This window comes from Macrosteles quadrilineatus, unplaced genomic scaffold (assembly GCF_028750875.1).
Source record: "Macrosteles quadrilineatus isolate MER2022 unplaced genomic scaffold, UCM_ALF_1.0 Scaffold_9__3_contigs__length_116548681, whole genome shotgun sequence".
Taxonomy (NCBI): Eukaryota; Metazoa; Arthropoda; class Insecta; order Hemiptera; family Cicadellidae; genus Macrosteles; species Macrosteles quadrilineatus.
In genome coordinates this window covers 23,925,405-23,951,891 of record NW_026542602.1, presented here as the reverse complement: position 1 = coordinate 23,951,891, position 26,487 = coordinate 23,925,405, and the positions used below count along the sequence as shown (strand labels likewise).

General features: G+C 35.5%; 2 protein-coding genes across 2 annotated transcripts in view; one reads left to right on the top strand and one right to left on the bottom strand.

The window, feature by feature from the left end:
• The window catches only part of LOC129003287 (elongation factor-like GTPase 1), a 157,312-nt gene that overhangs the window by 68,393 nt on the left and 62,432 nt on the right, over positions 1-26,487 (bottom strand). The window lies entirely within an intron of this gene.
• LOC129002411 (uncharacterized) overlaps positions 6,093-26,487 on the top strand; it is a 58,534-nt gene continuing 38,139 nt past the window's right edge. The window contains exons 1-2 of the mRNA XM_054430192.1: positions 6,093-6,131; positions 20,504-20,781. Of these exons, the coding sequence (XP_054286167.1) occupies positions 20,542-20,781 (240 nt within the window). The 5' untranslated portion in view covers positions 6,093-6,131; positions 20,504-20,541. The remainder of the gene's footprint in view (positions 6,132-20,503; positions 20,782-26,487) is intronic.

Here is a 26,487-nt window from a genome sequence, read left to right as displayed (position 1 = left end):
ACTGTATAACAGCTGTTCCATGGGCGTTTTTAGGGAACCATTGTCTCCTTGTGTCAAATCTGTCTCTCAATGAAGATAAGTAAGTTGAAGGTTGGTTTTGTTTTTGCTTGAAAAAATGAGACACTCTTCCAAGCTATTGGTTGTGAAATATCGATATGGTAGACCCCAGGTTTCCCTAACTAACCAACATTCCCTACTCCCCCGGCCCGGAGTGAGCTGCCCGTCCTATCGTCAGATCTGTCCCGCAGTGGTACGTCGCCGGGAGCGCTGGTAAGGTGTGGAGGGCCGCCGAAATGTGGGAGGACCGCGACTAAGAGGAGGCGTAGATAGTAGATACAGATAGACCATATCTCAGGTCACGATAGTAACTGTCCGGGAGAGAGGGACCCCGGGCTCTGTGACTGGTACCTCAACATTACCTAGCGTCACCGTGCCTAGAACAGGTGAAGTGTTGTCCATAGCGTCGGAAAAGGTAAGGCGGTGCCCAAAAGCACGGGTTAGGGTGATGTATGTCCAAAAGGGTAGTTTAGGGCAAGGTGATGCCCAGATGTATAGTTTAAAGGCAAGGCGGTGTCCAAAAAAGGAATGTTACGGCAAGCCGATGACCAAAAGTGTACGTAGGTGTGGTAAGTCCATGTTCAAAGGGCCGGGACATGATGTAAAGGGAAGGCGTAAAGGTGGTTTGGTTACAGTGCCGTAAAATATATGGCAAGCCAAGAGATGGTTGAAGTAAGACGAGGTCCATGCGAAGTTCAAAAGGTCGGTAAGATAAGGCGATTCTAAAGGTTTTTTAACAACATGTAGGCGGTTTGCAACTACAGTAATTGGTTTCTATAAAAAATAAAATCAGAGAATGTTTTTATAACGGACATTTTACAACCAACGAGCCAAAACTTCACCATTTTAATCCTCAGTTAAGTTCCATGATAAACCTGGATACCAACCATCGCAGATTGTAAATACACACGACGAAACTAAATCTAAAATGAAATAACACTGACCAAGAAAGGCAATATAACCAAAGACTTTCTCGATTCCAAAACCGTTATCGACCGAGTTTATTCGATTAAATCGAATTCAATAAAACCTTTCTCTAACAATAAAACTAAACCGAAACTGAATAACATTCTCGAGTTTATTGCTCAATCAACCAAACAGTAACCACAGAAAAACCACGTTGGAAGTACATTGAAAACAGTACAAGTTGTTCTACTGACCTTCCATTCATCGGCTATACAGACAGGACCTGTAGAACCGAAGTGCTGATCTCAATTTTTCCTGACATCACGCTAGGAAATAGCACTGAAAAATGTATAAGGACTCAATAGATATCGTTGCTCTCCTAACGCTTTTGTAAATGTTTAGTTCGTGGTTTCTAGCTATTGTTTTTTTTGTATACTTATAAATTTACATAAGTACGTAATTTTATTTTATGAATAACATTGAGTTAATTATTTTTATGGGTTTAACAAATTTTCATGTTGATGTAAACTACACCAAAGTTGGTAATATATGTTTCATGAATCCTCCACCAAAATGTACATTTTAGATTAAGTTGTTTTGTTTAGTCTCATTAAAACCGTCAGTTCGAGCACAGATGAAAGAAACCCTACTAGGATTTGTTTCTTTTATCTCTGGTTTGAGTCATCTCCCGTACGATATTAGCTTCTTCAGCACAATTTCACTTTCCTTGCCACTGGTTACAAACAGTCATCACCAGACAATGCATCCAACTCTCCTGGGAAAGTAATTAGCCTATCTCATCTGCATGAGTGCCCAAAACTGGGCCTAATTTTCCGGAACCTTACGCTATTTCCGCCAAATTACCACCCACAAGGTGTAGCGAGTTGACTGAAAATTAGCATAATTGACTTAACACGTTCGCTGCTACGGACGTTCCGGAACGTCAGCCGGGCCACGGCGCCAGGAGCTAAGAACGTTCCAGAACGTCACCGTTCATTGTTGTTTAACGTTGCTATGGATAAGCCAGCACGTCACAAGCGTTCTATATTTCTTTGCAGCTCGTGGGGACGTACTTTTCTGACAATAAAAAATATAGTTTCCCAAATCACCACCAGGGTTGTTTGGAACAGGGCTTTGTTTTATCTCTTTCCTGCTAGATAGCGACACTACTTTACCGACTGTAACCTGGGTAGTGCTGCTATCCATCAGAATCACTTAGTACTATATCAAATGCCAGTATTATTGCAGAACATTGCCATCCAGTATAACTACTGTTGTTTTTACTGTAATTCAGTGTATCGGTGGCAATGTCACGCAGCGGCCGAGCGTTAGTTCAGCAACTGGCGCCGTCCCGGCATCTAGCGCTCAGCAGCGAACGTGTTAAATGGTTTGCAAAATATTTTAAATTCCAAACCTTTAACTAAGAAGGCAATTTAGGGTTGATACATTGAATATTTTGTCAGTAAATATATAACTGATTGACTAGACAGGAATTCAATGGGTTGATCCATTCTGTTTAGTTTCATTCTGTACAGTTAGCACTGTGTAATTAAATTTTTAAATATAGTTTCTTTTATTTTTAAAAGAGAAACTTAAAATAAAGACACATACAACCCTTAGCCCCTCATGTTTATTAAATGTGATAGCGACTCTTCGTGACTAGATTTCCTATGGGTATCCCCAACCTCAACGTTTGGGTCGATTATTTACTTCCAACGATATAAACAACTGTTGGTTACTTCAGCCAAAAGTACATACTTGATGCTTGGCCTCGAGGAAGAGGTAAAGACTACCCTAAAAATGTTTAAGTTTCTCTACGACATAAGTGTAGTCAACTTGTAATTGGATTAAGCAAAGTTATTGGATGATCACGAGAGAGTAGTAATTTTATAATTGTGGAGAATTAAAGAAAACAGAAACGTGACTCAAGTTGATTCCATAAAAATATTGTTTCTCGATTTCAACCAACAAATGTGGCAATTTACATTCATATGAGTTTGTATACAATGGCGTTGTACATAAATGGGTAAATTACCGTACAACTTTCCGTGGAGAGAGATCAATTAAATACGAAGACAGTCATCTATCATTTTCTTTAATGAAATACAAGTTGGAACTAAAACAAAAAAATATTAGTGTCCAAAGTATATTGGAGTATATTGGATTAGATAACCTATCATTTCATTGTAATGGTTCACACCCAGCCAATAAGACAAAGCCCTACCATTACTCACTACACAGACACCTTATTCCCTATCCATCGATATTCGCTCAAGACTGCAATTACTTTTTTACTAACGCAAATCCTATTTTAGCCTATGTCTTCCACAAACATGATTTCAGTTTTTAACATCTTTTTAACGATCTAGATTCTAGAGTATTTTACACACCGTCAGTCAAAGTTACAAGACTCCATCAAACGCTTAAAGCCCTTTTTGAATCTTCTAGTTGAGGCCAGACTACGTCTTCTCCAGCGTTCCCGGCTCTCCTGTAGAAGAAGACTCCAGTATCTCCAGATGTCCAGCACGTCAGTCGCCACTCGATTCAATCAGTCAATCCCGTTTTCCCTTTGTTCCCTCAGGACCTGGTATTCCCGCGGGTTTTTGCCTCTCGCTCGATCTGCTGTGAAATTGTTTCGAGGTTCGTCGCACCCCACCTCCCACCTTCTTCCACAAAATAATTCCTCTAATTTCTCCAACTTCCGGTAAACCACGTTTGTCTTCTTAGTCGAAACTGTTCGTAGAAATATCTTCCTGCCTTTTAGTAATTTTAGCTAATTGATTACTTTATATATAACAACTGTTTTTGGACTGGTGTAGTTGAATTTACTAAACACGACTGATATTTTTAGAAAACACCTTGTCTTATATTTTTGTTTTAATTATCTGTACAATGAATAAAAAAAAGTACCGTTTCCGTATAATTCACCTAACTAAACCCAACTAACCAAAACCAATGGCAGCAGTGGTAACTAGTATCTATAATGTGTATCGTAATAAATAGATATTGAGGATAGATAAATCACTTACCAATACACTGGGGCTTGACCTACCTGAAAATGAAACATACATTGTTAGTTGAGTGAAAATTACATAATTAAATTTTGAACGTTTAAAACGCTACCTTGATTATCCATTTCATAATTTATTTTTGAAACTCGCAGTAAAACCGCTGGTTAGTAGCATAGGATACGGTTCGCTTACTTATTTGTATTGCTTTGTCTATTAGATATAGAAAAAATCTTGTTATTAGCAACAAAATCAAAATCTTCAACAATATCCAAACGTAAACTCATTCCCCTTTCAAAACGGAGAAGGTAGGAACGACGTAGAAGAGAAAATTTTGGTTCTTCAAAGCTATTGCAGGAAAAAAGTTACACTACCCTAACATTTATTGATGGATAGTAAACTGTTCTTCGTGGTTTTTTACATTCACTTCCGTTTAATTAAGGGGAGTCTGTCCCTTTTACGCCCTAATGCTATTTAAATGGGAAGATATGCACCAATATAGGTACGCATTCCTCAGCAACCTATAAACCATTTAAAGTGAAATTTTTACTACATGATCTCTATGGCATAGGGTATCCGGCTTGCTAGTTAAAACTTAAATATATTCTTGTTTTTAATCTTTTAATTTTTATAAATAAAATATGCAATTTTTTTACCTGATTTATTTTGTATGTTACCTTGGTAATGACTTAAACCAAATCATTTTAAACTAAAAGAGGTATCAAGCACTACTCACCATGATGTGAAGAAGATGTGTGTGAAGTTTCATATTGCTATCTCTTATAGTTTTTAAGTTATGCGTACCTAACTTTTAAAAAACACTATTTTCGGTAAAACGCCCTTGAAGTTCTAAAGGGCTTAGGTCGCGCATCCTAAGAACATTGAAAAATATCGTGCAGTACTATTTATTTGTTTTTTTTTTATAAAAAACTTTTGCAAAATATGAAGTGTTATATATATAAATAAACACAAAGAATTGAAGAATTTTTTAAGATAAAAATAAAAAAAAAATTTTTTTTCACCAAAAAGGTACAGACTCCCCTTAAATTACTTTTGTGAGAGATTATTTTAAAATCCAAATTTAATGTTTAAGTTAAAAACAAACGTTTTTAAAGTTGCAAAGTAAACGAATTACACATTAGAACCTCGATAACAAGTCACCAAGTCATAAAATAGGTACGTCAAAAAAAAAAAAAAAAACACACGTAAAATATGCCATTCAATAAGACTTGTTATCAAGGCAACTCCTTATTGAGGTTTGCATAGAGGTCAAATTAAAATTCAAGGGGATATGAAAATGACACTTGTTATCAAGGGTGACTTGTTATCGAGGGTATTCTTATCGAGGTTCCATCTTTTAAAAGCCAAACTACACAGAAACAGTAGAAGCCAACGGAAAGGAGCTCTTATATTGTAAAAGAACAGGCGTGTAATACTTGCACTGTTAAGAAATTTATGTCAACGAATTTGTCGTGATAGAAAGACAGTGAGGATCGAAAGTGCACCTTATGTTTAATCCATTACATATATGGTGGCTATTTTTCGAATATTTTTACCAGTTACCAATTAAAATGGGGTTACCTAGGCGCTTACTTTAAAGCTTTAGTCCAAATGAAAGAAGAGAAGTGCCTTGTCGATTTATTTACTTTTGATCAGCTGTTTTTTTAGCCAATACCATTTCTTAAAAGCGTAATAACAGCTTGAGTCCAGTTTCGAACCATAAAAAAGCTTGACTAGGATCGAACTGTTGACCTTTTGATTACTAGGCGAGCACCAAGATGAATGGAGTAAAAGTTACTTTTACTCCATACTTATAAAAGTATGTTACTTATAAAAGTACTTTTACTCGATACATCTTGGGCGAGCACTACCTCTCATCTACCCAGCTATTCTTATCAACAGACCTGCTGCAAAACGGCGTTTGAACGAATTACATTTATTCCATAACATATACTAGAGTTGACACCGGCAGCTCCATGAGTCCTGGATGAATCACACCACACTCCGCACGGACCCATCCCCGTGCCGTGTTATCAGCTCCCCCCACCCCAGGACCACGGTGTCCCACGGTGCTCCTACCATCCTCAGTCTACCGCGGGCTCTGCCGTCGTCCTGTCGTGTGTTTCGGTGCTGCAGGATACAGTAACTACCTCGTCTCTGGTACGATACTTGGATAATACTTTGTTGTGTACTCGTGAGTATATGACACAGCTGTTAATAGCAAACAAATGATTTTGAAAAATTGGATGGAGATAAATTAGTTGGTTGGATAAAAGTATTGAAATTGTAGATTGTTGGTGGGGAATAATGTTTATTATAATATAAAAAATGCCAATTTTATTTCCAAGGAAAAAAATGGTTGCTCTATATTTAGGAGACACAAATAGATATACAGTATTAAAAGAGATTGTATATACAAAATCTATGATGAAAATGAATTATGAGGGTTTTCATCACCTGAATTTAGGACATTATATGAATATGTCATTATAGTACTATTCAATTGATTGTTCAATTGAAATTCAATAATAATATACAAAACATAAATTTTCTTTTTTATATTTTAATAGTTCTATCAATCAGTTAAATTTTTAATTCTACAATATAAGTAACTAACGCTATAAGATCTACTAAGATACTTTGATTATGTAGGAAGAGATTTAAAATATAATTCTAAATACAGGTTAAATTTAATTTGAATTCAAAATTAGCCAAAGCAAAAGTTTTCTTTGTGATCAAAACTATTAAATATTATTATATAAAAACTAAGGCCATTTTGAAGGAACAACAAGTTTTTAATCTGTAAAGCTAAATACTTTATCACGGTACTCCGCCAAATTCAACAATAATATATTTGTCAATTTTCAAAGGACAAAATCTATTGGCTGACTGAATTAAGTAAATTGGAAGCACTTGTTTATAAATGTGTACACAATTTAAGAAAGTACGCAATGTCCTATGGCCTGACAGTAAAAGGAAAACAAATACGCACGTTTCTATGTATACCACAAGATGTATGGAGTTGTATGCCATACCTCATAGCCGCAGTGGTTTTCAATAGCGTGTTTTGCCTAAACACAAGAACCAACTAAAAAAATTATACAATTATTATTATTGTCATTATAATAACTCTTGAGTCTAAATTTGTGTGAAACTAATGTAAGCATAGGAATGAAAAACAAATAAAAAGAGTTAGCTTGTTTATAACCAGATATATATATTGTAATCGGCTACTATAGCAGTTTCTTCATACAATTTTACGACAAAATCTTGAAAGAAAGCAAACATAGTACTGTACAGGGTTAAAATGTTGACTTCCAGATTTCACTAAGAATATCTAAAGATTTAATTTAACTAAATCCGCTCAGTTAAACCGCACCCAAATCGGTCGAAAATGTGATGGAACTTATATTGAAACCAATTTACCGCGTCTATTATTGGACACATAATATCTGCTTTTATTTTTAATCTTTTGGTTTTTGTTGTTTTACATTTACAAAAAATACCGACCAAAAGACAAGGGTTATAACAGTTATATTTTATAACTCTTAATTCATTTTCGTAATGATACAAATTGCTGTTCACATAAAAAGCACGTAAGGTAACTAACTGTACCTGGAAAAGGCTTATAACATTTTTTTTACATAGCTATATCAAAAGTACTTCAAATATGTGTAAAGTTATACCTTAAACATTTAAAATTGTGCATTTCTAAACTTTCTGGTGTTCGTGGTAACTTAAGCTGATTTAATTCCAACTGTTTCAGTAATGATTAATAAATATATTACTGACACGTAAATTATTAGACTATATTTTACATTGAATAAAAAAACAACAACGTGTAAATTGTAACTTAGTCATGAAAAACAAGTCTAAAAAACTTCGAGGAGTCTACATGGGTGTTATAGTTTCTAAATAATTCTACGTACCAACAATCTATCGTACAATATCGGCGAACCGAATCACTAACAACCATTAAAATTTACTTTTCAGTTCAACTGAATTTTCCGGTGTACTTTTAGCATCGCTGCATCACCAGACAAAAAAGAGACGGAATTAGTTGCATTGTTGACGCTATTCAGCTGTAACAGCTGAGAGTAGCAGTGGTGAATGACCTGCAGTCGATATGACGTCATAGTAGGGACATTACCACTACCGTAAACAACGGCACATAGCTCTTATCACTAATGTGGCAAACGATGTGGACAGGGAAATATGAGGAAAACATTAAAAACAATTACTGTTATAGCTCAGGGTTCCATAAAGTTTTTATAATAGACAAAGTGATTGTTAAAGGAGAAACTTCAAGGGTTTACAACTGATCCACTTATATACTCAAAGTGAAGAGGAATACATTTATTTAGAGTAACAAAATCTGATAATATGCTATTTTAATTAAATGAGTTTTGGCATAATCGAAAATGTATAGAGATTACTAAAAAAATAAGTGAGGAAAAATGTCATCGTTATAGAGATTACTAAAAAAAAATAAATAAGTGAGGAAAAATGTCATCGTTAAATAATGTTCTATTTTGGAGCATCTATTAAAACCAATTCTTCATTAGCGTAGGAAAAATGATGATTACATAAGAGGGGGTTGTTTTATATCTACCTTGTTTGCTGTTAAATTTAATTTTTACCAAAATTAACTCCAACTGAAATAACATTTATATGGAAAAGGCTTCACCTATTACATTCTCATGACACAGCGTTCAGACACCATATGGCTGTAAGAGTGTAAGCCAGGGCTCTTTTTAGAAGAATTGGTGCTAGAAAACTGACAAAGTTATGAATATTGTTTTTCAGTACACTTTATGCTTGTACTCATTATGAATACGAATTATTAGTGACCGAACAACAATTTAATGGAGTTTCAGACATATATAGCTAGTTTTTACTAGTGAACTAAAAATATAAAATAGGCCCTCAAGCCAGATACAAAGTTAGCCGATTTTCCGTCAAACAGAACTCATTCAAGAACGAGAACTAGACGAAAATGTCCAAGATATTTAAGAACGGGCCATCTCTACCAAAATTAAAGAATATTGGTGATTTAAAAATTGCTACCTTTCGAATATTTAATGATTATAATGTGTTTAAAAATAACGCACTATCAAATCGTGGCTAGGGGATTATAAATAACTTCTTTTACGGTCTAGGCTGATAGGGTACTTATGTTTAGTTATACATTAATAATTGATAATTTTTTTATTGTTAGAAAATTTGAAACTCTTAAGTTCTACCTTTTGCGATATAAACCCAATCAACCCCTCAGGTTACATTTGTTCAACAATCCACTGACAACTGGGTTATACCTGTACACTAAACCAGAAGCAATCTGTTCCAAAAGCCAATATAAATCTTGCTCGAGCCAGATGGTGACAAATATGTTCTGGCACAGATGCATGTTTCCCAACCTGGTCGACATACTGTACAAGGTAGCGGAACACCCTGGAGTTGGCAGACCACACAGTGTGAAAGCTTTTTGACAATTTGGCCGAGAATTTAAACTATCTTTTACGACTTTTTACTCGGCCAAGACATCTACTAATGATCTGGAAGTGACACTTCTGAGTTCCACCGCTCTATCTATTTATACGGGTTCGTGATCAGACGCTCACCTCTCGAATTCAAGAGGATTCAGGTGTTTAGTGTCTTCACATTTAAGCTCAGCAATAAATACACGTGACGTTAAAATCAATTTTGTTAACAGTAAAAAGGTTTTTATCTCTAACCTCTATTTTGTAAAATGTGCAAAAAATTCGTTCAGTGAAAAACTATGCTTCGCTATTTGTATTTAAAGGAACCCGGACTAAGACTAAACTTTCTTTCGCCATCGAGTTTGTAAAATGTATATGGAACCGTTGCAGAAAACTTGCTCACTGCCTGAAATTACAGTTAATTTGTTACTTTTTTTAACGAGCATATATTTATAGGATATGTTAGTCGACGAGATAAAATGAGCTCGTATGTTTTTTACTTTATATCTCAACATAAACAAAATATTAAAGTGTTGTCCCTTTTCAAAAAGACATAAATAGAAACCATACACAATAAATACAAGAGAAGTAATAATTATAATGGCTAGCTCAAATATATTCATCGAGTCTAGCAGTGGGAATAGATGATGGGATTGAGATAAAATTTCAACCTAGCAAGAATGAAAGAGGGAAGATGAGAAGAATGAGTGGAAGTTGCGAGATTATTGTTTTATCAGAATAACGACAGTATAACATATTTCATTACATTCGCCCAGAGTAAGTTGAATGTAAGGGTGTCTAAAATGTAACTTTATATAAACTAGCCTAATAAAAGAGTACCATAATAGCACTTGAAAACTGTTCGATGTTAATAAAGAAAATTACTATTCCAGTTTCTTGACAAAAGTCATACACATGTATCTTACAAGAAACATCTTAAACGTTTAGAATGAAACTCAAACGTTTGTTTCCCACTGGAATTGAGGACGAGACAAGTAAAATACCGAGTCTAAGTAGGCAAAGCATAACGGACGGACGTCTCCCCATTATCGAAATAACAACTGTCATTGGAAGGTACTGTTTGATTGGACAATCGCTTGCTGAATTTGGTTATTCGATCCTTTCTTCTTCGGTCCCATTGATTTCCCCGTGGAGAAAGCCTATTGACACAGTATTTTACCAATTTCAATTCACCTCTTCTATTTTGTTTTTCTACATGACGTCCGATTCTCTTTTGACCCCCTTCGTGATGTTTTCAAAAGCTTTTCTGTAAAATCATGATGACCACATTGTTTTAGGAAATTGTCTTGGTAGCAGAAAGGTTATGGTGATCGTCAGTTTTATTCATCAGTTTTATAATAATAATTAGGAACCGAGTCGAAACTGGGAAATAAAAAGTTATATTTATGGTTATATTTGTTGCTTATGTTATACGGAATGTTCAGCTAAAGGTGTCACGAGCTATTAATAAACTCGTACTGACACAAAAACAAGTAAAAGGTACACATAAACATTTCCTTTGACTCCGGCCTAGTGTATCCGTAATCTATGTTTTCACGTAATGATTATTCTAGGAAACCATAGCTTTGTAGAATATAGCACACATTTTAGGTGGCACACACTGGTTAAGGAAATATTATTGAAAATAACTGGTAAAAATCCATTTATGTAATTTTTTTAAGATATATATTTTTACTGGAATCGTTAAAAAAACAAGACACACGGACAGAATAATAAAGAAAATCGGTTTAGCAACGACTACGACAAATACGCAAACACAGCAATATTACTTCTATGTAAAATATTATTAAATTATTCCATGTCAGCAAGCAGAATATATATTTTGACAAAATTTGTACGCTTAACTTACAAACAATTGAGGAAAAACTGGACGTGAAAAAGAATTTAACTTATTGTTTTTTTTACTGCTAATACACTTTTATTACTATTTGGAGTATATGCCATTGCTGCAAATAAACTTCAACATTTTTTTCAGACAGTCGTTCCCTATTTCGTTTATATTATTTGACATTACCTACGAGGAAATACGGCCCAAATTTCTTATAAAATCAGGGAACTACCACGAGTTACTTATTCGCCGACAATTCAAAAGCCTTATCAACACTAAAATGTATCTTGCACCATGTATATTTTGTATACATTTTCTCGCTGACACTGCGTTTCTGCATCAACTACCTTTCTCAGCTGACCTCCTACTGCTGATCCCTCGGCAACCTCATCTCAGCATTATCCCTGATCTGGATTGTGGATTGTCAGATTGTCAGGTGGAAGGGTGGAAGGCGGCACAGAACGTGAGTAAAGAGCGTGCGGTGGACGTCTACAGATACAAGAGAAGAGCTTAGCTTCCCGAGCACGAGGGCAATTAGACTAATTAGAATACGGAATAGCGGCTCACCCAGGCTGCTTAACAGTCTCGTCAGAGCCATGCGAGGCTGTTTCTACAAACAAAGTCAAGTTTGAGGATTAAGTGGTTTTTTCATACTGTTGCAAAAACATATTATAAAGAATGTGCTAAAAATATTTGTTTGGTCTAAGATTTAAAAGCCTAGTTTTCAGAAGATTGCTGGTTAAATCCTGAGAAACTCAGGAACATAACATTAAAGATAACTCATGCCTTAGGCCAAGTGTATAATTTACTTTTCGTATCACCCATGGTACTTTCAAAATTAGAATTCAACTATGAATTACAACCATAAAAACAGAAATACTGCAATGAACCGCAATTAATGTGTGGAGTCGACTCCTGTTCTCGACATTCAGACTCAGTAGTTCAATGGACTGCCTTTTTGCAGAATTAAGCACTGCACTAATATGATCAAAACACTTTTACCCCTCAACTACTTCAACTCGAGCTGAATTTCCTCTTTCCTATCAAGGTAATTCCAAAGAAAAACTAGTATTCTTCTAAAAATGTGATTCCTAATTACTGTACATAACTCGTTTCTAGTTTCATTGAATTGCAGTAGCCCATGACGAAATAGTTCATTAATGAGATGAAGACCGCAAATGAACAGCCATAATTCTTCGAATACCGAACCCCTTCAAGGCACTTCCTATTATGATCCTATGAGTTTGTCTGAGCTACATCTGCATAACTAGTGTTTTAGTGTTTTCCCTAATCTAGGAAAAGAAAGCACAACGGCATCAGAATAGAATTAGATCTGAGACCCTTGTTATTCCAGCTACTAGCTACTGCCGTGCTTTCATCATGGTAATTGGGGGCGTTCGTAGAGAATGAAGAATTTCTTCTCCAAGAGGCATCCTAGTTTGTAGCCGCAGGATTGACTTGGAGGTAGAAATTGCATGGATTCTGAATCTGGATGATTTACCAGAACCCGGTCATACTCTGCATATTGGCGGAATTGCTTCATCAGCCTGAACCTTACAGTTGGTAGCGGTTCAATTAAAGCTTAACTATTGAGCTTTCGACTTTTAATAGGCATTTGGAATGTAAATATAATGAAGAGCATCTAAAAAGTTTGACATTTGAACCCAATTCAGCTGAAAAAATTTGCATGCTTAATACCGTAGTGATTTTTACTTCTTTTAAATACAATCATATAAAGTTTTTGCAAAGACTGCAACAGTGAAGACATAAAGCAACAATCGAGCAAGGTTTCAGCAGGTAATCTGACAAACATTTATTTTACCTAAACTAGAAGGAAGACTTCCCTGGTGAAAGACCAACTTTCAAATTTGTGTTTTAGAAGATGATCGTGTAATATTGTCAAAAATACCGGCAGAAGTTTTGGGTGCGCTGCAGAAATCTACCTTCAACAGCAACAATTTTATTTTGTTCATCAACATTTTCACCAGAGGACGAGATCATCTCTGGAAGATAAAACAATTACCACATTAAAACATCGAAAAAGTTATAGAAAAATTAAATCCACTACACGTGCCACCTTACAGGTTATGTCTGCTGATTTGACAACGAACAGAGCGACCTAGAGAAGCAAGAAGACTACATTCCTGAAACCATCTTCTCCGGTAATTCAAGATTGTTACGATGTAGCGTACAATATAATGTACAGCACTGTACACTGTGCGCTGCAGGCATAGACGGTACAGCACTCCGGGTAATGGTGTAATCTTTCTGAGATGTATTATCTTCAAGCACACCGGTTCCGTAACCCAGTTTTATTTATAGCATTTGTTGCTTTTATACGCCGAATTAAGAGAAGGGGGGGGGGTTGATTTCTGTTGCCTGATTTTTGGTACATGTAGCAGGAAATCAATCACAATATTTCATATAATTCAATATATGAAAAAACAAAAACTGTTTATCGGTTAAAGAAAAAGTTATAAAAATCGGTTATTAATTAGTTACAAGATAGAGCCTATTAAGCTCAATTCGCAAAGCTTTTTCCAAACAAAAACAAAAATGAATTAAATTTTAAAAAGTGCACGAAAGTAACACAGATACCTTTGCCTCATCCGCTCTCTCTGGAGGTTTAAAACTGTTCACAGAATAACAGTGGCGTTTTGTAATTAAATCATTTATATGCGTGTGTTATTAGCGGAAGGTCCAACTTTCTACTCGTAACAGTCAGTCATTTAATGAAATAAATTTCCAAGCTGTAATATTACCGAAATATTCGGATATTTTTACATCCTTGATATATAATGAATACGAGCGTTGCAAACTAAATAGACGGTACGTCCGAGGAATACATATTTAAAGCTATGAGCCATCACGTTTTTAAACTACTAAAACAGGTTTAGGAAACGTCCAGTTGGTATTTTACGTCAAAGAAGAATTTAGCTCATATGCGACTAGCTTTTAAAGTTACCTCATTAAAAAAACATTTTTTTCATTTTCATTTTGGCACATTCTTTTGATAACACAACTGTAATGCATTTAGTACGTAATTCGTTTCTTTTAAGACATTCAATTGTTTTTTTATTCTGACTGTTTAAATATGACATTTAAATATGATGAAAATACTTTTAACAAAGGTTCTACAAATAGCTGAAATTAAAATAAGATTGACTGCGTAAATGGGCCTCAGGACGTACGTTGAATATACTGTATCAATCGTGCGCTGCCGATTTCATGTGCTCGTAATGATAAGACTCCTTCCAGCCTAAAGACAGAATTATATTTAGATCCCAAAACTTCGTAACGCGTGCGTTTTAGTAATCGGAAATCGAACATGTCCGCAACAAGCCCTTAAATCAACAAACATATAGTTATACCGGACGAAAAATCAAATACTTCCAGTGTACTAAATAGCTCAACACAAACAAGCAATTTTAGCAGTCTTGCAAAAACATGCACAACCCACTACGAATTTACAACACGACAAACCAACAACGCCACAAAAGACACTATCCCGTTTCACCGTATCGACCACAAGCATGGGCAGATGGGGGACTCGGCCATGTGGGTCTAATCACCGCGACTTTATCATCCGCATGATGGGTCAATTTATTGCTTTTCCCCAGTAACGATCCAATAACAATCGTGCTACTGATGGATATTTATCGAGCGCTATAGGCAAACAAGGCCTCTGAAGAGGTTTATCACTGGTCGTTGTGCCGAGTTGAAGTGAACTGGAGACTCTGTTGAACTACTATGTTCAGATTGAAAATTTGACTCGTGGCAGCATGAATATATTTTTTTTTGTAATTAGATTACAACACTCCTAACACTTAATACGCGGTGTGTTGAAATCACTGACGGTGGCATCAAGATTATACAAGATCCCCTGGGACTAGTCGCTGGGTTCGATTTACCAAGAGAGGTTTCAATAATGTTGGCCTATTTGTCTACTCTCTCACCCTCAACAATCCCGTCATGTTCGGTCTTTCTCAATTGTATGGCCATATTTGCACTTGCCAGAATGTTCACTGCCGCATCGTAGTCCCTCACAATCACCGTCGTGATCAGACAATGCAATACAAGCCCAGCCGGTATAGATACCATATTAAGCAGCGATCTCTAAATATATTTCATGTCTGAGACCTTTCCACCGATTATGCAGTCAAATCACCCCAAAATACGTAAAAAGAACAGTCCTAAAATTTAGATAAACGTTTTCAAAATTAAGACTGTAGGTACTAGTTCTTCCTTTAGACCTTTCGGAATGTAAAGAGCTTGATACCGTACAAGCTGATCAATCTGTACAAAGTATCTGAGAAGACCTGGGAGTGTACAAGGAAAACAGCCTTACTCCTCCGAGATGAAGAATCTTAATATACACATTTTGGGCGGTTCTCCCTTCACACTCATCTTGAACTCCCGGAATGTCAAGAGTGTGGGAATGATACCTACTGGCGGTGGAGATGTCGGAGGTCGCCGTGGAAGTATTTGGTGCGGAACCGTCACGGTCGGTCCCATATCTCCGTGTCAACACGGGTTAAACGTTCCGTCTTCAGAGCATTCATGGCAAAAACATCAATAGGAACTCAAGTACACAAGATGTCACAAATTGTCATAAATTATACTTTATATTATATTGTTTCAGTGAAATATTACTATTGAACCTATATGTGAACAGCGATGAGTTTCGAAACAACACCGTAGGTACTGAGCAAGAACTTTTACATATTTCTAAAACTATATATCTGCTGAGGAAGAATAAGCCGACAATATTGAATCTAATGTTCCAGTGAGGTGAATAGAGGTCAGTGTTTTATATACTTAAGTCTTTGTACACTCGAGGACTGTAAGTAAATCGAAAAAAAGTTACACGCCACAATTATTTATGAACTACTATTTTCACTTCCTCCTGAAGTTATAATTTAATATCTCACTTTAACCTTAGCCCACATTTCAACATATAATATCGCATACCCAACTGGAAATTTTCGTTCGCCCTTCTTAAATTCTACCATATTAGACTTAGTAGTACGTGGAAATTCGTATAACTTACGGCGGGATTTCGTTGAATAAAATTTCTAATATATTAGATTTAACAAGCCAATACGCGACTGTGGTGGGTATAATTATCCTACTGTCACCCAAATATTTCCTAAACATTTAGAATGAAAATCCTGAGAGTGGAAACATTGACTTGTTGATTAAACCATAAGCGGTATACATTAGTGCAAATAAATTGTCACACTGCTATGTTTGCAACTAATTTCTTCAGGTTTCGTGATGAAAAAGTGTAAGTTAAGTGACTTTACATAAAATGAAACATTGCAAAAAAAATCTCTGTATATTAGAAAGTAAACTGAAGAATTTTCAATTCGGTACAGCAAATGTCATTGCTGTAACTACAGTTAAAATTTTAATTCCGCCTACGACGAGAAAGCATGGCCAACCTTAATAAAAAACAAATTAAAATGAAAGAGAAAACAAGCGAACTCGTTTTCTTACTCACGGATTAATTATCTAAAATGCTCGTCACGAAAACAAAGTGCGTTGATGTACACAGCCGTCGCGATGATGTACAAATAATGAGAAGAGAAAAAGAATTGATGAAAACGTTGATGCTGCGAATTGCTTAATTGAAATTACTTGATGAAACTTGCTAACAGATTGTATCTTATACAATGCAATACTGAGCAATACAATACAGCCTGATTAAATTACTCAGATCTGATCGAAATTTCTCTTTGACAGTCTTGCATCTTTCAATATCCCAAACACAAAGTAAACAATAACAATGAGTAGGTATAACAATATTTAAACAGCTCATTTACACATTAAGCAATACAACAATCTCAAACATTTATTTTTTCAAATTTTGACACGTTCAATGTCCAGCAGCTAAATAATGCATTATAAAAAGTAAATGCCTATACAACTGCAAATTACTTTTGAGTCGGTGACATAATTAGTTTTGAAATAAGACACTCTTCTATTCATCTATTCGCAATAGCAAGAAGTGGGTTCCACCTTGAGTACTTTAAATTACATATTGTCCACTCGACGTATTGTTCCACAAACACTGACGTATAACTGGCATGACGGCGTATTAACATCTGCTACACGTTACACGCAGGCTCTTGTGCTGGTGTTCCCATTCCTCCGTAACCAGCGCAAGTGGAATGGAACTGTCATAGTTGCCAAGTTATTGTTGAGCTATCGCGGTAACTGGCCCATCTGTTGCCGTAACTGTTCTTTTGTGGCTAGTTTCCATCCCGGCGCCATCGTCAAACCATAACACCTGCTACAACCGCACCTTGTTTTACAATATTGATGAAGAAAATACAACTATAAGTAGAAGAATTAAGATCAATTCTGACTTAATTGAAGTAGAATTTCATATAGGCCCTACCTATAAATAAATAACAAAATTTTTGAGAATTTTTTTTAGGGAATTTTTCACATAATGTATGGCAAATTTATGGTTAACTGTACCATAACCATACAGTTATGGGGTTTTAGTACTTGTAGGTAAAAGTAGGATTTTAACATATTTTCTAAAACATGACCTTCAATAATCCCTCAAATTGTTGAATTGGTTTTAAACTTTTCCACTATGATTGCAAGCCACTTAGCTAAAATAATGCTGACTTAGCGTTGGCAGTTTCATAAGTCAAATGATATGCTTGAAATAATGTTTACTTTGATTAAATATCATACAACCAAAACACACATGCTTTTAACACAAGGTCTTAAATTGTTGATAACTAGTCAACTTGTGATGTATTCAACCGGCAAAGTGTCAACTGGTATTTCCATGTTCTTAACATTCACATAGAATTAAAAAAGTTCATTTGGGGTATTGATAGTAAAGTTCTGAACATGTAATCGCTGAGCAAAAAAAAAAAAAAAAAAATTAAAAAGCCCAATTTTCTGTAAAAATGTGTATACTCCAAGGCAACATTTGATTAATATTGTGCTTGAAACTGGGCCCACAAATAATTCCCAAAAGGTTGCTAAAGTTTTTAGGTTTGCATCAAAATGGCATATTCTACCTAGAAGTATTTTATCAGTCGTTTATAATCCATAAGTAGTTTCCGTTTACGCAACATGTAAGTTCAATTCAAATAGTTAATCTAAATAATCATGATTGCTGACTCAAACAACTCAAACAAATGCTTTTGTTAAATTATTAATGTCAAGAATAATGTTGATATACAAAAATGTACAGAGTAAGATGTTTTGTTATTCTTTAAAGCACAAGCCTAAAAACTAACCTCATCACAAGGCTGTTATATGTGTACAGTCCAGTAGCCTATCACACTTTACTCTGCCAATGGCAATTTCCCATTGCGGTTTCACGCCGATCCAGTACGAAGCACCATAAAACGCTTATACGGCACAGGGTTCCCGGAACTGCAGAATGAAGCTATCGGCAACAATACACAGTGCTATGTGAACGCACTTTCCGACACCACGGTAATGTTTTGACAGCCTATAAACGTTAACCGTAAACGGCAATGCCTTCTTTCGCAACGCCGACTGACTCCAGTTCGCTCCTGTGCGTCTAGTAGAAATGTCAAGTTTGTGGTTGTTTTTGTCTTTCGACAGCTGTTGAAGACATCGATGTATAATACGCTACATGGGAGCTATTATACATCGATGGTTGAAGATCGGATCCTACAAATATTGTTTGCTTGCAACGTTGTTTCCATACAAATCTAAGATCTTACTTTATATTAGAAATAATTTAATTGTTCAACCATTTTTAACATTACACATGTTTAGACTGGAAATATCTAGATATTATTAGTTTTTGATAAAATAAGGGAATTCAGAAATATAATCTGTTATACTTAAATTGATTTATCAATTAAAGTTCTACGTGAACAAACATGTTTGCCAAAAATTATATGTTTATGAAATATCATGTTGTTCACTGTAGGAAGTATAAAAATTCCATTCGTCTTACGCTTAAATCAACAATTTGCTCATGCGTAGTGTATTTTTTTTTTTTTTTTCAAAAATACTCCTGCATTCATTAGTGCAACAAACATGAATGTAATCACAGCTTAATACTAAGTAGAGAATCCATATAACTAAATAAAACCAGAACAACATTACTACCCTAAAATAATTCTAAATTTAAAAAAAACCATTAGATAATCGCATGAGCAAACTCAGACATTAATGGCTCGACAACGCAGTATTTTCATTTCCAAATAAAACAATCATTGCTGTTGATTACAAACCAAGACTTCCGTCCGACTATTACTGGTAATAAATAGCCAATCAAACAACTTCCCATCGACTATTACTCGCTACGTAACCGCAATTTCCACCGACCGCGGGCGAATGCATTAATACGGCAATGCCATGAACTGTAGAGGATGGGCTTAATGTATTAGTATGTAAAGTACCTACTATAGTGCCTTATTTTTAAATTCATCTTTAGACATTTTACTTTATGGTGATCTATAGAAATACATTTTATGATTGATTGAAAAAAAAAAACATTCAGAAGCAGAAATGTAAAACGATTTACATAACTGTCCAGGTTTTCTAGATATGCACCTGCCGTGATATAATTTGTATAATTCCGATACAGTTAAACTATTTGGTAAACATAATTATTATTACTCTTACAATTTACTAGGCACACAAATACTAAATTTTTAATACGTAAAAAAGATGTTTTTTTTAGCAAACACCATTTAATATAACACACAGTAAACAACATGATGTTTCGTTTGAGATGTTTGACTAAAAATACAATTTTCCTACGCTTGCTGTGGAATTGCGAGATGTGAACGTTCTGGAGACGTTTAAGAAAACGTTAAACTTTTTTAAATAGGCATAATCCTTTATATGACTTTGATGTGCTGTAATAATATCATTATTTTTCATTTCCATCCGTAACATTCGATCTTTATTTTGTGACGCCTTTCGAGGTATACTATTGTCTAACATGAAAAATCATGTATTATAAATTCCATACAATGCACGCATTACAGCCTAAACATCTACAAATTTAGATATTCGAATTGCATACTATACTAATTATTAGCAATATTTCCATTAGAATACACCAATATTTGTCGTTTTTAAGAAAAATATTACTTCCTTGGTAGGGATATATTTCGACTGTAGAACTTACTGCAGCAACAACAGATTCATTGAGAACCAATACAAGATTGATCTTTCCTTTCCAGACAGTGCCGATGTGCAGAGCGCCTCTTGAGGACTAGTCATGCTGTCTGCGGTGCTAGCGGTGGTAGTGGCCTGTGTGGCGGGAATACACGGACAGGGATACAGATCATCCAGAGACTCATCCCCTCCACCAGTGCTAGTAGCCTCGTCTACCCCCTCCACCACGACCGAGCTTCCCCCCACCCCCGTGCCGCCTAGCATAGACGTAGGCGCCATCAGGGACGCTATGGCCATCAGCTACTACCCCAGCAGAAGAGAACAGCCTGCTAAACTGGACGATGTGAGTACATTTTTCAATGATAAAAGGCAATATCTATACAAAACTAAATGTTCAAATAGCTTTGATAAAAAACATTTAAAATGACTGAGCTGATACCAATACTAATAAGTACAATATGTTTTTTGTTGTTGATGAGTTAGAATGAGAACAACGTGAAAACATTCAAGTGGTAAAGGATAGTTAATAGTAAATTTGTTCCTGTAATTCTTAGGTTCAAAAGATAATTGCTTGACTGTTAAACATCAATTTTACAAAAACTCATTGATGGTTACATTACCATATTCCATATCTATTGATCTACTATCCATAAGCCAGGCTAAAATATTCGATTGAGTACCATTTCAATTCTAAAACAGTAGACCAAAGACAATTAGTACCCCTTTTTAATTTTTTCGATTTCATGAGTTCCTGGTTACTCTAAAATGATAGTAATTATAATTTAAAAAAAAGGTAAATAAACACTTGTGGTCGGTTAGTTGACCAGCCGGGAAACCTTTTCCTAAGCTGATTGTAAGTCGATTAAGGAGAGCGTGATCCGATATCAACTGTAAATATCTAATCGTGAGGAGTAAGCACATCAGCTTTCTTCTAAAACCACATAATAACTTTACAAACGAATAGCGAAGTCTATTCAAAATCAGACGTCTTGACCTCTCAAAGAACTTTCTATATAATCGTCCATGAATGTCACGCGAAGCCCAACTCATAACCGCAAAATTTACCTCCCAGTCGCCAGTATGATCTTTATGGCTCATCACACGGGAAGAAAAGAGTCATACCAAATGCATCATCATAACAAAAATAGAGGTTACACAGTAGACAAGCGGGATGATATCACCAATTCTTTTTTTTAAGTAATTATAAATTAACATACTTCCAACCTTTCTAGTATAAAACTATTTGTTCATATTAGACAACGAATCGTCTTGTTAAGTGTGTAGAAATTCCTTTACTAAAGTTTATCTAAAGGTTACTAATACAAAAACCAAACATACAATAAGTAAATAATTATTTAAATGTAAGCAAATATCTATTTGTATCAAGCCAAGGTATTTTTACCCTAAACTATGATATATTTCGACATTACGTTCGATTAATTGGGCAAGTAATATGAGAAAGCCTGTACCCAAAAATATCAAAACCTCCGATCTAGATGTAGATTAACAAGGCAAACTCATTAATAGCAGGAAATTAATAAGAAAACACTTCTGCTCCGACAAGCGACAAGGCAAATAATCGAAGTGGACCAAGTTGACAAATGGCGAGAGATTTTGTTTTAAGATAAATAATCAATAAGCTTTCACCACAACTAATTGGTACGAAGACAAATTAACCGCAATTAAAAACTAGTTTTAGGCTCAACTGACCTTTCCCATGACCTCATAATGAGAGCGATCTATTTTAAATCTTGATTAGGAAGTCACATCAAGGAGTTGACTAATTAATAATTGTGCATGAAAGGTACTGGTCAAACTAGAAGATAGACATACTCCCCTTTCAATGATTAATTCTCAATCACTGAGAGGGGGACGCCACATAGGTACGCATTTTAACCCGAATATATGAGTGAAGGATGGGTGTAGAATGAAATGAGGAGATGATTTGTGTAGCGTTCGTTGTTAATGTCTAAATAAAACGTCATGTTTGATGTAAAGCTGTCATGAATTAGATGAAAAGTTGGCTTTCTGTGGTTTCTGTCCAACAAAATGTCAATGGGACACTTTTGGGAAAACTATTTTTGTGACAATAACTTAGGAAACTTAGAAAATTGTCATATTATTTTCAATATAGGGATGTTATTGTCAATGTTTGATGCTTTTTGCGATCGGTTACTATAAATTAATTTAAATTTACAAAATGACGAGTTCATTTACAGGTTTATCAATTAGCATTAAATCATAATTTTTTTTACATTGCACGGTGTTTGGCTTTGGCAACCTTTTTGTCTGTTCAATTTAGGCTGAACAATGTGTTACAGAGTGTAAACACGTAAGAAATATTTAACGAAGAGGAATATTCCCCAAAACTTGTTTTTCGAAATAAACGCGGGAAATTCAACGTTCGGCAACTGAACCACACCCTCCAATGCCAATCGGGACTCAACCGCAATATACAAGTCCACAGCTCTCGACCTACTCCGCTATAAGCTCGCGAGCACGATGAGTCCTAAGTCCTGGTGATTACAACCACTCTAGGTACAGTATGGTGAAAGCCGCGTGGTTACCATAACACCATACAATACTCACTACTTGACATGCCGAGTAGATAACTATGTAAACGCACGTGCGACATTGACTGTACCGTTACCGTGACGTCACTGGCACGTCCTGTCTGCGTACGTACCCTTGGTGCAAGCGTGAAATACCTATAGTGTTTGACGTAGAAGTGAAATAAACCAGTAGGAAATCTTCTTATGAAGAAATAATAAACTATGCATCATTGTGTAAAATATCGCGCGTTTACTCCCACCTGCTGCACACAAACAACAAAAGATAAGGTCACGAATGTGTTATGACGAATTTGACTGATTAAACAACACGGAGTACAATTTAACATTTTCTGCACTCTAAAGATTCATGCACATCCTAAATAAAGTTATTGTAAAAGGCACTACAACACCACCTTGTGGTTGTGCTTTGGCCACTTTTTAGTAGGGTTCTAGCTACTATTCCCGTCATCCCGACCGTTGAAGTCACCGTTCTAGAGCTAGCATAATCCAATGTAAACTACACACTTTATTATTTTATTTAGCACCGAAATACGATCGGTGTCGAAATCATGCATTGTGTTTTATGCACTGGTTGGTTAACTTAATTTAGAGACTGTGTAGTAGTTTTCCTTCTAGTGATCTTGGCCGTTGAGATCACTAATCTAGAACTAGCAAATGACTTAGTAAACTGCACCGTAATACGAGTACTGATCATTTAACACCTAAATACAACGAGTGAAAATGGGGTTTCCGAGTTTTTAAAACAGTGTTTAGTAGTCTTAGTGACTGGTGCCGCATTTCGTTAAACCGACCTTATAGTCACTGCTCTAGGGTTAGGAAATAACATGGTAAACTACACCATGTTACGCATAACGTGCTTCATATAGCACCTAAATACAACTATAACGGCATTTCAGGTGGTTAGTCACTACTTAGTAGTCTTGGCCACTGGTCCCGCCCATCGATCCCGCCTTCAGTCGATCCGACCGTTGAAGTCACCGCTCTAGAGCTGGCATATGACATATTTAACTAAATCATGACGGGTAGTTGAGTCACTGTTTGTTAGTCCAGAAGCGAGCGATATGTCACACGTTCAGTCACTCCGATTGTTTATATCACCGTTCTGAGGCTAACAAAATGACATCAATAAAACACCTAATCCCTCAAGGAGAGCCTCTCAAGAGGCTGCCGAATGAGAAAATATTACACATTCAAACTTTAATACAACCAATTTGAAATAATAAATCTTCCCTACGCCCACCCCATCCAACACATATTGAAGTGAGAGATTCTCAAAGAAAACCTGTCTAGATTTTGTGGTTCTATCCAAACATCGATAGTTTTATCACGAAGTTCACATCAACTTAAATTCAAGCAATGTATCACCTCTTATTCCACTATAACTAACTAAAAGAACAAACTAAAATTATGCAGCTTAATTTTCAACTGTTGATAATTAAAGAAGCACTACAGGAATTTAAAAACTGCTTGGAAATGATTCCACTACTTAAATCAAAATGTAGATTGGGAACTTCATAGCCTTCGTAATCTTCATTACCCAAGAATACGTATTATTAAATAGAAAACGTGGAAAGTCCCCCAAATTGCCAAAAGATCGGTAGAAACTCTGGTACAATTCTCCTCACAGCTGTGATGACACACTATATGTCAGCTGTCGCCGTGTCGCAGTTGATGATACGATGACGCACTGCACACCCAGTGACCAAGTCCAGGGACCCAGTTTTGGGCTTTATCACTTTGAACGGTTCCGCCCGCATTTTTACTATCGTTCAGCAAAAGCGCTTCAGGTTTATAATTTTTGTAACTGGGTCAAAACGAACGCTTTGCGTCTTTGATTTCACCGAAAATAACAGTAAAGCGCAGTTCTCAGGAGATATTAGCTGCCAGGAAAAAAGTTAACCACTTAGTGAAAAAAATACATTAACATACAAAACCGAATAACATTTTAAAACCCCTTCTATACAATTTATTGCAATGTCATTTAGATAGGAAACACTATTTTTAGTGTTTCCTAAATGATAAGATTGTATAATTAAAAATAATAACATTTGTGTTAAATCTCATCACAAAGGTTGCTGTTTTAAATGGTTTTATCTTCGATCAGAATTTATAATAACCATACAATATAGAGTACCTACATAAAGATTGCAAAAAGTGCAATGTGTACAAATGAAATACAAGGTACAATACAAATAAATATCGAATGAAAGTTTGTAACACAGAAAAGTGAACACTTTGCAGTATGCTCAATGAGATTTACGTTCCATACCAGTAATTAATCCAGATTTATGTTTCAATCACTCTGATAGAATGTATGGGAAAACACACAACCTCTAATTATGAGACCGCGATAGTAATGCAAATTGTGCAGTTGTTAGTGCATAGTTTTTATCTTCGCTAACTGCAGTGTAATTATTATGAATCAGAATATTAACGGGAATGATAAACAAAGAGCTTGGTATTCTTAGGAATAGAGTCATGATAAAATAATTTGTAATTTCAGAAAATTGCATTATATTTAATTGTATAAGTATTTGTAAATTGAGTTTCACTTCTCCAGTCTTCGTAAAAACACTAAATAATATTTATTTTCCTTTTTAAGAACAAATTCGTAGATTTTGCACCCATACAAATGTTTTTTCTTCATTTTTCCCGATCATAATACCGATTTTAAGGCAAAATTAATATTGCTGTAATTTAAACCGTATAAACTGAAGAAATAATTTTACTTTCCGATTTTGGGGGTCGAAGGCTCAATCGATAGCGTTAGGTCTATGAGTATAGACAGCGATGACGTAGGATTTCGTCCCGATACCGCCACTAATATCTATCAGTGCAGTCTACAATTAATTCTACTGCTCGCCTCTTTTTCTTGATATTATTTTCCCACACACAGACCAGATGCCTACGTAAAATACCAGATGAGCAATTGCAAGGTTAAAATACTGCAAACCTTAAAATACGGAACAGGGCTGTTAATACGCATGCTTTAAAAATTGCTCTTAACAAAACATGGGAGAATATTACAAGTTTATTTTAAAAGTACATTTTTCTTTTCCTCCATAAACATTAACATTCCAAAATGACAATGGATCTTAGTTATCTAATGTGAGAATAGAAAATTAGATAGAGAATTAATATAACGTTTGATTGGTCGGTGTTCTAATCAAAGACACAGGAAGGGGACGAGTCAAATGAAGAGGCAACACTATCTGGGCTAATACAGCTTGACGTGGCGCATTACGGTGGATTAGGGGCAATAGGACGGACACGTTAGCAACGCTTGTGTCCAGCCAGGTCTAGTGTTTCGGTACACAAATAATTCTGCATGACCATCTGATTACATGAGAAACGTGCTACCTACTTGTCTATCATCTAACATACAGCAAAGAGCAGAGGTGAAAATTGTATATCCATACCTACAAACACATTGACTAAATGTTGATAGTAGCGAGGCAAACTGTCGAAACTTGGTC